This window comes from Sipha flava, unplaced genomic scaffold (genome assembly GCF_003268045.1).
Source record: "Sipha flava isolate LNK unplaced genomic scaffold, YSA_version1 50567_pilon_pilon, whole genome shotgun sequence".
Classification (NCBI taxonomy): domain Eukaryota; kingdom Metazoa; phylum Arthropoda; class Insecta; order Hemiptera; family Aphididae; genus Sipha; species Sipha flava.
Window position 1 is genome coordinate 36,572 of NW_020273401.1, and position 15,031 is coordinate 51,602.

At 28.1% G+C, this 15,031-nt stretch overlaps 4 protein-coding genes across 4 annotated transcripts; 3 read left to right on the top strand and 1 right to left on the bottom strand.

Moving 5' to 3' along the window:
- The first annotated feature begins 425 nt into the window (after window positions 1-425).
- LOC112690456 (zinc finger MYM-type protein 1-like) lies at window positions 426-3,928 on the top strand. Its single transcript, XM_025564472.1, has 5 exons — window positions 426-438; window positions 2,147-2,368; window positions 2,612-2,780; window positions 2,845-3,622; window positions 3,743-3,928. Exons 1-5 carry the CDS (start codon window positions 426-428, stop codon window positions 3,746-3,748), a joined length of 1,188 nt encoding a protein of 395 aa, XP_025420257.1. The 3' UTR covers window positions 3,749-3,928.
- Window positions 3,929-6,296: 2,368 nt separating this feature from the next.
- LOC112690462 lies at window positions 6,297-6,970 on the bottom strand. Its single transcript, XM_025564477.1, has one exon. It carries the CDS (start codon window positions 6,923-6,925, stop codon window positions 6,455-6,457), a length of 471 nt encoding a protein of 156 aa, XP_025420262.1. The 5' UTR covers window positions 6,926-6,970; the 3' UTR covers window positions 6,297-6,454.
- A 3,664-nt stretch (window positions 6,971-10,634) lies between these two features.
- LOC112690458 lies at window positions 10,635-12,434 on the top strand. Its single transcript, XM_025564474.1, has 4 exons — window positions 10,635-11,037; window positions 11,562-11,712; window positions 11,902-12,067; window positions 12,303-12,434. Exons 1-4 carry the CDS (start codon window positions 10,968-10,970, stop codon window positions 12,336-12,338), a joined length of 423 nt encoding a protein of 140 aa, XP_025420259.1. The 5' UTR covers window positions 10,635-10,967; the 3' UTR covers window positions 12,339-12,434.
- A 461-nt stretch (window positions 12,435-12,895) lies between these two features.
- On the top strand, window positions 12,896-13,971 carry LOC112690457. The gene is made up of 3 exons (XM_025564473.1): window positions 12,896-13,030; window positions 13,233-13,398; window positions 13,462-13,971. The coding sequence occupies exons 1-3, from the start codon at window positions 12,986-12,988 to the stop codon at window positions 13,869-13,871; spliced, it is 621 nt and encodes a 206-aa protein (XP_025420258.1). The 5' UTR covers window positions 12,896-12,985; the 3' UTR covers window positions 13,872-13,971.
- Window positions 13,972-15,031: the final 1,060 nt, after the last annotated feature.

Here is a 15,031-nt window from a genome sequence, read left to right on the forward strand (position 1 = left end):
TTTTTTCACTTTGATTTTCTGCACGTTTAACGGCCTTCATATGTTTTTCGGTTTTTAAATGTTGTGTGATATTAAATTTTTTTTCGTGGTTAATTTTAATATTACAAAACTTACATAGTAATACACTAGCGTCGGTTGCAAATGTATTTTCACCAAATTCGCGAACAATATTTTTAAGACGACTAGAAACAGATTGTTTTTCTTTAGGCATTGTAAAATAAATTCTGTATGAACAAAACTATAGAATTTAGATTGCGAATTCACGAAATGAACTAGCATGCATACAATACGAACAATCGGAAACGACTGAGTAATAATCTGTAAATAATCTGAAAATAATGATATCGGAATATCTAGATAATGGTTTCGGAATACCTAGAAACTAAAAATAAAATACTAGTGCATATGCTACAATTTCTTTAACGATGGGATTACCAAGTATCAAGCATACACTCTCGCTAGGTCGCACGTCATCTAAACTCGTATAGTTATATATAGTTTTTTCTTATAATATTATAAGAATAATTAATTGACACGAATTAATTACTAATATAAATAATTAATACGACTATAATTACTTTTTATTATTAAGAAAAATTTTTTTAAAAGCTACGGAACTGAAAACAAAAAAAAATAAATAAATATTATGGAAAAATAATATTGGAAAATAGAAAAAAAGCAAAATAGCACTTATACTTCGAAATATGCAAAAATATGCAACATAAAATTTCGAATTTAGCTTCTTGGGTATCTGAAACAAATTTATAGCTCACATAGGTATCTCTAGGACCTCTCAAAAAAAATATGCAAATGCTAGAAGTTATGAGCCCTGCTTATCAGCGTACCTACGTAAGCATAACAATTATAGTATAGGTTTTTATAAATTTATTTACCAGAATGTATTAAGTTAAAAACGATACAGATTATCGTTCTTATGAATACCATTATATTTATATGCACGAGGATTGCACAAAAATCAATAGTTGAAATTAAACATTTATTACGTATAAATATTATTTATATATTTTACAATGAAAAAAATAATTTTATTCGGAACTTTTCGCCTACATATTATAATTATATTAATATTATTACTCCGATAAAATAATGAAATGTAGGGAGTCGACTCTCATTTCACAAAAATTCTTCACACACACTTTAATTTATTATTTTTTTATAAGTTCATAAATAAAATATGTACGCATCATTACTATTGCATTATATAATATCACATATTATTATAATATGTGCTCTTAGTATTTTGAGAGAGTATATTTATAAAAAGGCACACGTTTTCACAAATACACCATAGAAATAATGTCTTAAAACCAGGCCCGGATTAAGGCGTAAGCAGTGTAGGCTTCAGCCTACACAACCACGGATTTAGGGGCACGGGCACTACATACTATCCTTATTTTTTTTTTTCTAAACTAGAAAAATTGTACAATCTGTAAAATAGTTATTGACAATAAGCACAATACTATCCTGATGTTATTTTTATTTAAATAATATCGGAAATTTGAAATAGTAATAATCAATGCGTTTTGTCGTGCGGTCTTCTAAACCTCGTTTTATTTTTAGATTGTTATTTTTCCGTAGAACCGGTCGCACACCGATAACGTGTGTAGAGCCGCTGACGGCAGACAATGCCAGTGCGTTTACTTATTTATATTTGTCGTAGCTCGCCGCCGATGGTCATAAATTGGGTAAAATAGTATAAAATATTAAATAGTATTAGTATTTCGTATACACGCGTCACGTGCATCGAAAATTCGTCCGTTTGATCGTACGATTCGTACGTATGTTTTGTTAACACTATTGTAACTTGTAAATTTAAATTATAAAGGTTTTACTTTAGTGCGAGTAGTGCATTTTATATATAGTTTAGTGTTCGATATTTATGTAAAAATGGATCAGAAACGACATATTAGTGGAACACAAGCGAGAAAGCGTGCAATTGATAAAAAAGAAAAAGAAGTGATTTTATTAAGTAAAATACCTAGGTTAAATAATTTTTTCAAACAAATAAATAACATTACCCCTGGTTGTGTTGAAGATAATAAACTAGAATCTTCAAATGATATAACTATTACTAATAATTGTTCTACTACTTCTACTTCTATTCAATGTACTGCGTCTTCTTCAGATCAATCAGTTGTTGATATAAATGAGGAATCAGAAAAATCTGAGCTAAATGTCATTCCTAATCCTCTTACGCAGAATAATACAAATAATTTTAAAGATCCAGCAGATTGGACAAATAGTAATATATGTCGTAATTATATTGCAAAATTTGGATATGATCAGAACATTGATGCAGATTTTACCTCATCAAAACGAACTTATTCTGATTATGATCGTTATTGTAGTAAATCAATCTTTACGAAAAATCGAAAAAACGGAGAAAATATTTCACGGAAATGGCTTGTTTATTCAATTTCAAAATTTGTATTATTTTGTGCTCCATGCAAATTATTTGGATGCAGTACTCAACTGGGAGATGCTGGATTTAATGATTGGAAAAATGGACATTAAGTTATTTCCAGGCACGAAAATTCTTTGGCACATAAAAATAATACATTAAGTTTTATTACAATACAAAGTGATGTAGGTAGAATTGACACTCAATTGGCAACACAAGTGACTGATGAAATTAATTACTGGAAAGCTGTTCTTCATCGAGTTGTTGAAGTAATTAAATTTCTCGGTGCAAAAGGTTTATCATTCAGAGGTGATAATGAACAATTTAACAAAATTAACAATGGGAACTTTTTGGGAACGTTAGAGTTACTTGCTAAATTTGACCCTTTTATTGCTCAACATATAGAAAAAATATGGGAATAGAGGGAAAGGAACTCCGTCTTATTTATCATCCACAATCTATGAAGAACTTTTACTTTTGATGAAGAATGATATAATTAAAATTATATTAAAAGAATTAAAAGCAGCCAAGTATTATTCTTTAATTGTTGATTCTACACCTGATATAGCAAACGTCGATCAACTTGTTATTGCATTAAGATATGTTTTACCTAGTGGTGTACCTGCAGAAAGATTTTTAATATTCATTCCAAACAGTGGTCATAAATCTAAAGAAATGAGCAATGTTGTAATGGATTTTCTTAATTCACACAATATACCAATTGAAAATTGTCGTGGCCAGAGCTACGACAATGCGAGGAATATGTCAGGTCAGTATTCTGGATTGCAGTCAAGAATTAAAAGTTTTAATTCATTTGCAGAGTATGTACCATGTTCTGCACATTCTCTTAACTTGGTCGGAACGTGTGCAGCAGAAAGTTGTAATTCTGCTACTTCATTTTTTATGCTTCTCCAGGAACTATACAATTTTTTTTCTAGTTCTACTGCACGTTGGGACATTTTAAAAACATATTTGAAGAAAAATCTTAGTGTAAAAAATTTATCAGTAACTCGCTGGAGTGCTCGTTTTGATTCTTGCCATGCTTTATTTAATTCTTATGCATTTATAATTGAAGCTTTGCATAGTATAGTTGATAATCAGAAAGAAAAAGCTGTATATAAAGTAGAAGCTAATGGGTTGCTTGCAAGATTAAAAACTTTAGAAACTGGTTTAATGATATGCATATGGAATATTAAACAGGTATTTTTCACTCTATAAATTAATTATTTTTAAATAATAAATTATGCTTTCATTTATTTTATTTTATTAGGGTCAGCTTAATAGATAAATAAATTAATATAAAGTTTAATATGATTTTAGTTTTAATGCTACAAATAAAAAATTACAATCAACTGACATTGATCTTCATACAGTATTAGAACTATATAATGGCCTTGAAAATTACTTGGTACAGATTAGAGATGATTTTGATGTTTTTGAAAATAAGGCTGTAAAAATTACTGGTTGTTCGGAGTATACCAAAGATTCCAAGAGAAAAAAAAAAGAGAAAGGTATGTTTAACTTATTAATTTTAAAATACACATAAAATAATTTGAAAAAAGTCATAAACATTAACAACATTAAAAACTATTTTTTTTTTTAAGCTATGGCTGATGAATCAAGATTTCAACCTCTCACAGAAATCACAGGGAAAATAGATTTTATTAGAAATGTATATTATGTGATAATTGATACTCTTAAATGTCAACTTAGTTCAAGAAGACAAGCTTATGAAAAAATATCAGATATTTATGGGTGTATACCCACATTGTATAAAACACCGAGTTCTATTGTTATAAGGAACACATGTGGAACTTTGGCAAAATATTTTATTGATGATGTTGAAAACTCAAGCTTACTTATAGATGAGTGTATTCTTTTTTCAAAATTAATTTCCACGGATAAAAATGTAAAATCTGTTCTCTCTATGTATAAGTACATCAAGACTAAAGAATTAGAGTGTATGTTTCCAAATTTAGAAATAGTTATGCGTATGTACCTTAGTACAGCAGTTTCAAACTGCTCAGGCGAAAGAGCTTTTTCTGTACTTAAAAGAGTAAAATCCTACTTGAGGTCAACCATGAAGGAGGAAAGACTGAATGCATTAGCAATATTTAACGTTGAAGCAGAATTGGTTGAAAAATTAGATTTTAATGATACTATTAACACATTTGCCCATCAAAAAAGCAAGAAAAAGAAAAGTATAAAATAATGATTTGTTACTTTTTGTAATATGATTATTTTATATTTTTATATATCTAAAATATATTTTGTTTAATTTTAATTTTATGTTTTTACTTGTTTTCACATAGGTATTATATACATGTACATATTGATGTGGCTAATAAACCTAAAATAAAGTTTTATTATTTATTCAAGTATCGAGTAGAGAAATGTGTACAATATTTTTTTTTAATTGGGGGCACCAAATTTTTTACAGCCTATGGGCACTATACTCGTAGATCTTAATCCGGGCCTGCTTAAAACGAATATATTAAAAATAGTATTTTACATTTTTCTTCATGTTTCTTCATGCCAACTCGTACGATAAAAAAAGTGTCCATTGATCATAAGTGTACATTAAAAAAAAAAAAAAAATGAAACTTCTATACATAGAGTTATATTTTGATATTGAACACGATTCGTTGTTTTCATATATTTATTTTAGATTCTGAGTGAAACGAAGTACGTATTAGTCTTAACACTTGTAGTTTTTGTTTTTGTGTGTCTGTGTACATTATTTCGACTAAGGGAAGTAATTTAATCATCACTAAATAAATAATAAAAATAGAAAATGGTTATTATAAAAGTTGTTAAGTTAAAGACATTTTATAGTTTCAAATAATATTAATGAATTTTTTTGGTGCCTATAGGCACTTGGGATTTTCGATTTTCCCAAATTCTAAATGCCTTTATTCTTGTTGTGAAAGTTAAGACATTAAAAGTTCAACCTACCTTAGAGAGCATTTAATATTACGTCAGAAAACTATCTAACTAATTTAACTATACCTTATATCGGAGAGGTAGGCTAAATTTTAAATCAAATATCAGAATCTTATGTATTAAAATTAAAATTATAGCGTGAAAAAAAGCAAAAGTCTATAAATTTTCGACAGCATCGAGACGTGCCACCTATTGGGCTATGTAAGAGTAATGCAAGGTCCTCTCACCCCCCCTCCCCATTATGGCCCAATTACAGTGACGTGTTGAATTTATTTTTGATGAAGAACAAAACAATTTTAATTTAAAATCAAATATTTTAGAAGTGCGGTTATAATAATATAATAGGATTTTTTTTTTTTTTTTTTTAAACAAGTGTAACAACAAAAATAATCCAATTATTAACAGTTCAATCATGATTCTGTAAGTATTATTATGAATATAAACAATAAATAAATACTATACAGTTTTCAAATATTCATGGTTTGTGGAATTAATTATAGAACAGAAATATTAAATATTTTTATCTTAATTTATAATTTAATATTATCAGCACACTTTTAAAGAATTTTTAAAACGTTGCGTACAATAAATAGTTTTAATGTGGTATCTATTGTAAATAAAAAATTCAAATAAAGCAAAAAAAAATTATTTGAACATTTTGTGAGTTGTTCATGACAAGTTGAACTAAAATATACATATAAAAAAAAAAAAAAAACCGGTAAAGCACGATTCCGTACGTTTTACCTTTTTGGGAACACGATTCCGTACGATTTCATTTAAAAATAAAAAAATATAAACATTTAAAATATATCATTTGTAAATGATTTAATAATTATAATTTGATACATTGATAATTAATACAAATACTTGATAAATATTTTATATATATTATATAATCAGAAAATAAACATCCTATATCTAGGTTAGGACATATAGATACAAGTTCGATGAATGCATTTTCGATTTCATGTGGTGATAGAAATGGCAACCCGAAAAATAGTTTTAACCATTTTCCTAACTCGTCGTCATTTGTATATGCTGTTCAGAGTCGCTGTTCAGAATTTATCTGTAAAGTTAATACGTTGAATATTACCATTTTATAAAGAAATAATACATTTTAAGCATATTTACTTTTCGCCACCAACACTGCCCTAAATTAAATCGACATGCTTGAATTTCTACATTTGGGAACACCTCTCTACATGCTTCATGAGCACTTATCTCAAAGTCTAAATATAACTTTTGAATAACAAGTCTTTTGAAAATTAATTTTTCACTTAATTCTTGAAGAAATAACCACATGTCAATGTAGGTTTGTTTAGATTTATCAGGCAAGAAAAAATAAACAACGGGTATATAAAATCCATTTTGTAAACAATTAAATGTATAGAGCTGAATATAATGTTTCGGCGCGTAATTAAAAGTACCATCGGCAAAAAAATCTGATGAATTAATCATACATCTTAGATTTTGTTCTGTAGTTATACAAACGAATAATTTGTTATCGGGTACAAAAATAAATTGTTCACCTTTAAATTTAAGTACATCATTATTGTGCATACTTTTGAGTTGTTCAATTGATTCAATTAAAGATTTTGGAAAATCCGGGTATATTTGTCATATATGTCATACATGGCTTTTCTGATTGACCGTATATCGCTATGTTCAATTTCTTCTGAATTTACGCTTTTTATGAGTTTTGTTCGAATTATTTTAATGGGTCGGATAGAAATAGATCCACTTGCCTTGCATTTACAGTTTTCTCTCAGTACATGTCTTTCGACACTTTGGAATTTTCACAGTGATTATGTTCATTTTATGTTTGATGAATTAAATTTCCATTTGTTACAATGCATAACAATTTTTGTATACATAACCATTTTTTTAAACCATCTTTTCGTGTTCGTATAAGCCGATATTTATGGGACTTAAATAATACCAGTGGTTTTCCTTTTTCCGAAGTTATAAATTTAACTTCATTTTCCATGTTCACTATTTTTTATATTTTTATAACGCACCGCACTTTACGCAAAACGATGTGGTTATCGACTGGCATGCGACGACTAGGGAAAATAAACATTGATACCTATCTTAATTTATTATTAAGATATTATGTCGTATGCTGTAGATTATCAGTAGTTTTGGTTTTGATGTACCTACATACACAAATATATTTTTTTGTTACTGATAAACTATTTTGTAATGATTAATAACCATATCAAATCTAATAGTGTTATTGCGATTTACTTTGAGATGATGTCGATGTCGATGTCGACCGATACTGTTTAATATCTACGACGTATAATACGTATATGTGTTATACAAATTAATAGATTACATTTATAATTACATAATTTTTTAACTTATTTAGAAATCTGACTACGTTACACTAAAATCTTAGGTTCAAAACGTACGGAATCGTATTTTTTAAAATGTGTACGTTTCCGTACGCTGATAAGGACCGTACGGAATCGTGTTCCACCCAAAAAAAACAGGATATTTTTCTTTAAGCAGAAATAAGAAACCTGCTGTTTTGGGTAAACTGAAAAACTATTACTGCAGTAAAAAATGTTTATATTGTATTTGTTGCATAATAATATCATAGTATAAATATTATATTTTTATGATTGACGATTTAATATTAAACCAAATAATTTTATAACCAAAAGTTGTTAGTTTTGTTGAGCGTCATTTGTCGTTGTAACGAACAAAAAATTAACACTTTTAGTTGTCAATAACGAATAACAAGTGATATATAAACCGTATAGTTTTATAAATAAATTTGTATTCAAAAGTTTGTAGTTTTATTCAGTGGATAGTTAAAACTTTCAGACGTGAGTGATCAATTATTTTTTATTTGTAAAACAGTCAAACAATAATAAATTAAACGATTGCTGACCATTGAATCAAATTGAATACTGGCGTATAGTTAATTATGTGATCTGTATAGAAACTAAAGAATTCTGGTTATTTCCAATGAGAAAAGCGATAGCCGAACAATTCATTGCAGAAACAACGTCATACTTGAAAATCACATTTAATTTTCAAATTAATTTTTTATGTATAATTTATTTAATGTATATTTGTATTTTACTGTGATTATTTTGTCTGTGATATTTGTGACAATCGAAAATCCACCCATTTTAAAAAAAAACTTCAGTGTTTTCGTGACACGTTTGACTAATTTTGACTGAATTCTACAAGAATAGTTTTTTATTCGTTAGAGTAATAATATCTAGGAGTTTCTTGTGGATAGTTCAAAAAAATAAAAAGTTATACCTCTACAGCATCATATGCGATATAAACTAAAGATCTCGTCATGTAACTGTAATTCGACCAACTCTGTATTGTGAAATTTAACATAGTTTTCAATACACACCCAAACATAGGAAACTCTTACACTTTTGATTTTTCAATAGTTATCTAAAATTATTCTAAAAAAATATTTAAAGATATGACTAAAATTACTATAAAATATGTGTAGTTCAATAAAATATATGCGTATAAAAACAAAAACATACCTAAAAATGATTTTAGTTTTGAAATTATACATATCCTTTTTTTGCACTTATTTTTTAGTCTCCGTAAAATAGAAATTCTTTATAACAGAAAAATCAGTTGGTCAATAGCTATTCCCTTGAAAAAAAATTGTATACAATTTATAGTGATTGTTTTCATTTGATGTGTAATGTTTTCGATATACCATACGTATCAAACCATGAAAAGTCCGAGCACTACGTAGTTAGCCACCTACAGCATTAGGTGCGAGAAAAGTGATAAAATTCAATGTTTCATTTCGTAGCGTTACGAAATGACAATTGAAAGATTGAAATCAATTCGATAACTCGTTCAATTTCACTCGTAAACTTGTTATCGTTCTTATTATTGTCCAACGAGAACGCACACTACCGACGCTATCAGCGCAGTATCAATCGTCGTGGTTGTGGACGAGCGAATTGCACTGAACTCTGTGACCCTGTAACCAGAGCCGCATTATAGTCATAATAAAAAATTACTTTTAGTGAGGCTCTTTCTTCCAAAAAAATTTCATTTTTTTATTTAGATTTAATAATTTGTAATTACAACTAATTGAAATAAATATAACATATTTGTATATTGTAAAATAGCTATAATTAATTGATAAAACAGTACTCTTTGTACTGGTTAGCCAACGATAATAAAACACGTTATGGCTACTTTCAACTCGTGGCTGGGTGCTATAGCTCCTCTAGCCACCATCCCTTGATCCAGTCTTGTCTCTGACCACTGTTGCAAAAACGGTTGCTTTTAAAAATGAAATGACCGGGGGATATGATAAAACGAATAAATGCGAAGTAATAATACGTGACGATATATTGTCTAAGAAAGTGTCTCCAGCCCTAAACAATCGACAAAGAGGATGATGCACACCCGGGAATCGATTAATGACGTGACATTTCAAATTTAAGAAATACGGCCGCGATCTGGGCGCTGCAGAGTAGGCACGTTAATAGGTGCTTATTTTGGGGAGCAATTAACTTTCTACAAAACTTTTGGGGCTTAAATATTGTGTAATTAAGTGGTACATACCTACCTTGTGTTTAAATTAGAGATTACTATAACACCATCTTTGGTGAGGGAATTACCACCATCCCCATAAATGCTCGGTCAAACAGAAAGCGGTCTGCCCGTGCGATGCACCGCCGAACAGTGGTGAATCTAGAATTTTGTTTTAGGCCCAAAGTGTTTCAAAAAATTATAAAACACCTATATTAAATAAGATAAAATGCATGACTTTAGGTCATAATTATACACGGAAAAAAATAACTCAATGATTTTTAACAAAACAGTTATGTTAAATATTAATTGGTATTGCTAATCATAATACAGTTGATACTACAAAACCAATGGTATAACATACCTAAGTGAATAACAACAGCTACAAAATTAATTTAGTTGAACGTGATTATTATGATATAACTATATTCATATTTAAAATAACACATATTATGTAGCTGTTACAAAACAAAAAAAAAAAATACAAAAATTGTGTTAACGTACACAAATGGTTAAGTAGTAGTTACTATACCTTCTTGTAAACACTACCCAGTGTGATATTAAACTACTAATCTAATTGTGTTCTGGTAACATTTGACATTTTTGTAGTCGAGATGATATAATAATAATTAAATGAAAAATCTATTATGTTGTATTTACACAATAATTATTGTAAAACATTTGTATACTTTACATGGGAAAATGTTAATGTTAGCAATCACTAGTTGTTTAAACGCAATGTTTTGTTGACTTTATGAGTGATTAAGTTGTATTCACTATTGTTTGGTTGTTTTTACAAGAATAATTGTTATAATAACAGTTGCGCGTTAAAAATAACATTATTATGATTGTCCGTTACCAAGTTTATGTTGTTATCACCTAATTATGTGGAAAACCCATCGTACAGATCCCTAAACCGGCTATCATACGCTGTGTAGGTACTGGTTTTTTTGTACATTTGACATTGTGTATGATCCGTGTTCAGTGTTCACACACCGTGTTCTGTTATTACATTTTATTTATTTATTACCATACTGTCGATATTTGAGTACCTACCTACATCATTATGGCTGATTCTGACGTCGTCGACATGCTCCATGCTTGGGGATTATCAAGCTACATTGATGTTTTCAAAGGTACGTTTTAATAATCTTATTTAATGCACCCCTATTAGTCTTTTACCAAACGCATTGTTTTTTTATGACCGAATATAAACTATGTAGGTAGTCATGTGACAGTGTGTCAGTGTTTGAATCGTAAAAAATTAGAGGACCTCAGTCCTCAATACAACGATTTAAAAATATTTAAGTTCTAAATTTAATATATTTTCATAGTAAAACCTACACCCTACATGTTGCAGTAAAAAAATAACAATATTCAATATACTAAATGAAAATATTAACAATTGTTTGTTATAATATTATAATAATTTATAGGTAGGTACCTAATATTTATTTCTTCAATATTTAAAACTGATTGTTAGGTACCTACCTACACCAGATTTTGTTAGTCATTTTTTTCCTAACATAAACCTACCAAACCTGGTATTGTAAATGATTGTAGATATAATATTAAACCTTGTTTTTCTAAGCTGAATGTACAATATTATTATATTATTTATACTAAATATATTTATAATTTAATTTATCTATACTGTTAGATCATGGAATAGATATATCTTGCTTTAGTATGCTCGACAATAATATGATTAAAGAAATAGTTCCAAAAATTGGCGATAGAGCAAAGTTAATATCAAATCTTAATGATTGGCGAAAAATATTGGATATGACAAATAACAAAGTACATTTTTTTGGTGAGTTAGTTTTTCTAGTTACTTTGTAAAATTTAGTAAATTATTACTTTTTTCAATTCATGGTTGGATTTGTTAAGTTTTTAGTTTTCTGTCATTGTCATATTATTATATTTATCAATTTATTTTGGTACTTACATTTTTTTTTTTTTTTTGCAACTTATTAAAAATTGATTCATCTATATTATTAGGATATTTCAAATGATTACCCTCAAGAACTAAGTATAAGTATTCCACCTCCATTAACTACTCCTGAACCCGAAGAAAATTTTTTAACTCCAAACACTGATACTGAATCTGTCGTTTTGGGTAGTGAAACATCAACACATTCTTCTATAGATAGTAAAACTGATGAGGTAGATATTTCTCTAATTAAACAATATCATTGTCTCTTAGACCTTAGTTGTATAATTGTTCTTAAAATAGGTACCTATGTAACAAAAATATAGTAACTTAAGTAACTTGAGGTTCAATCAATTCAAATTACAAAAAAAAAATAAGTTTTTTTACAAGTGTTTATATTTTATTACCTATATATTTAACATTGATTTACTTATTATTAATATTTTAATGCAATTATAATATTTTTAGGGTGTTCCACTATTGGATTATTTGAAAAAAAAATAGTGAAGGTCGTGCAATTTTGGCATCTAATAAAACAACCCTAGATAATGCTTCTAGAAGAAAGCTGTGTAATATAATTGTAAGAAGGGAACTACAAGAAGACCCAGAAAAGCATTTTAAAAGTCAACGTCTACTCAGTCTTTCGCAAGAAATTGTCAACATTTTTCCTGGAGAACATATTAGTACTTATTTTATTTCATACATAAACTATGGTAAACTATTTTCCATATGTTTAATTACTTATTAACTTAATTATTTTTAACTTGTATGTTTTATTCAACAGGCCCAACATTAAAAAAATCTGCAAAAGGGAAACTTTTAGACTGTTTCAACAACAGACGAAGGGAGTACAAGAAAGCAGGATTAATAGTCAACTCTTCTAAGCAGACACATCATACTCCGCCAAAATCAGCACTACTACCCAACCAGTTGTTCATACTGGTAACAATTTAAAATTTTTTATAGAAAGCAAAATACTCATTTTTAAATATTTTTTATAGATAGTGCAAATGTTGATGAATCTTTATCTTGGCTTCATAATTCTTCTGATCCTTGGGAACTTGTTATAAAACATTGGTCTATTACTAGAGCCAAACGCTTAAAAAAAAATTTTGGACACAAATTCTCAAGAGATATCTATTGCTGATTACATGAAGGAGTACCCAGCGTTACAAAAACCAGCAGGATATAATCTAGTAAGATTTAATAAACTATAACACAAGTTGCTGCGTGCTGTTTTGACTGTTGCAATAGTTTTTTTTTAAATTATCAATATTTAAAAAATGTTAATGTTGGTCATGAATAAAGTTATTATAAATGTCAAAATAGTATGTTCTTAATAAATATAATAATTGATATTTTGTAATATTCATATAAACATTTCTTATATTTTTTTAGTTGATCAATGATTTTGAATTCATATATCCAGACAAAATAAACAGCCTTTTTGAAACATTTCCTCTTTATAAAGTCAGAATACTAGAACTTGCAAAAACTGTATCTGAAAAATTAAGGGACAATACCATCAAAGGAATATTTAATGAATATCTTGATTCAGCATCAGGTACACAAAGCCGGTCTAAATTTGAAGTAGTTTATTATTATTAAATTATAAATTATTTTTCAGCAAGTAAAGAAGCATCAGCTATAGCCACATTTTGTATTTTGCCATTTCTTTTTACTCCAGCTTCTACCAAAAGAAAGAAAGGAACTAGTTCTTGGAAACCATCCAAAATTGAGATGAAAGATGGCTTTATAACCCATATAAAATCATATAGTGAACTTCAAGAAACAGTATCAAGAAGAAAAAACAAGTATGCTCAACTTGGTTGCACCTTACAGCCTTTTATCATAATTATAGGCCCAAGCATAAATGATATTTCTCAAATTTATGTCTATGTTGATAACACTTATTATGTACTTAACTCAATTGTTGCAGCAATTGATTGTTGTTTCAAGGTAATTCATTCATTAAATTTAGAATATCCTTTGGAATGTCTACAAGTTTGGACATTTATTCAAAAAGTTTTTTTTTAAATTAAAATTGCTTGGGACACTGAGTTTGTATCAGTTAACTCACTTATAAGTGATATAGGAATTACTAATGTCTTATAAATTATAATTTGTTTTCATTATTCCAAACGTGTTCATAAAAATCATGTATAATAATGTTTTTTTTTATTTTTAAATTAAAAAAATTAAATCAATAATTTTATAACATTTAATAACTAATACCATGAAAATATAAAATTTTAATTTTAACACTTTAAATATACTACCTAGGTTCTTAAAACTTTTATTATGCCTTGTTGTTTTATTTGTAAAGAAACTTTATCTGATATAGGGTTATTGTGTAAACATTTTAAGTATAAGCACGCTAAGCATGATTTTATTAAATATATATGTATTGAAAATCATTGTAACAGGACATTTTATTTGATAAATTCATTTAAAAAACATCTTGCTGCAATTCATAACTCACAAACATCTGAACTTACAAATAACCCTGTAACAGTTAGTTTTCATTTAAATGAATTAGAATCATTTAATAGTTCAAGAAGTTTTGTCAATACACCTACTACTAACACTGATAGGCCACCTATAGAGCCTTTGTTGGTTGATGATTTTAATAATCATAATTTGCAAGGTAACCAAATTGAACAATTTTTAGCTTCTTTATATGCCAATTCTCAAATCCCCCGTAATGTTGTACAAACAATTACTAAAGGTGTATGAAGGAGCGGTTTATTTGACTGTTCCTTGCATACCCATTTACCGTCAATCTTCCTTGAGCAATATTTTTTTAGCTTTATTATTTCATTCATCTGACAGACAGCAATTTGGAAACCATATAGTATTTAGGCCCCTTATCAATGAGTTGAATTTTTTAAAAGAAACTGGCATTGAGATTGAATCTGATGGATTTAAAGGAAATATTAAATTTGAATTAGGTCTAATAGTAGGGGATAATCTTGGTATTCATAGCATCACCGGATTTGTAGAAACTTTTTCTTCCAATTACCCATGCAGGGTATGTAAAATAAAGAAAGAAGATATGAGAAAACAATGCTACTCCGATATTAGTTTAATTAGAAGTTTAGAGCAATATAACCAAGATGTCTTAGAGTGTGATGTAACAACTAGTGGCATTAAAGATGTTTGTGTTTGGAATGATGTATGTGGTTTCAATGTGTTAG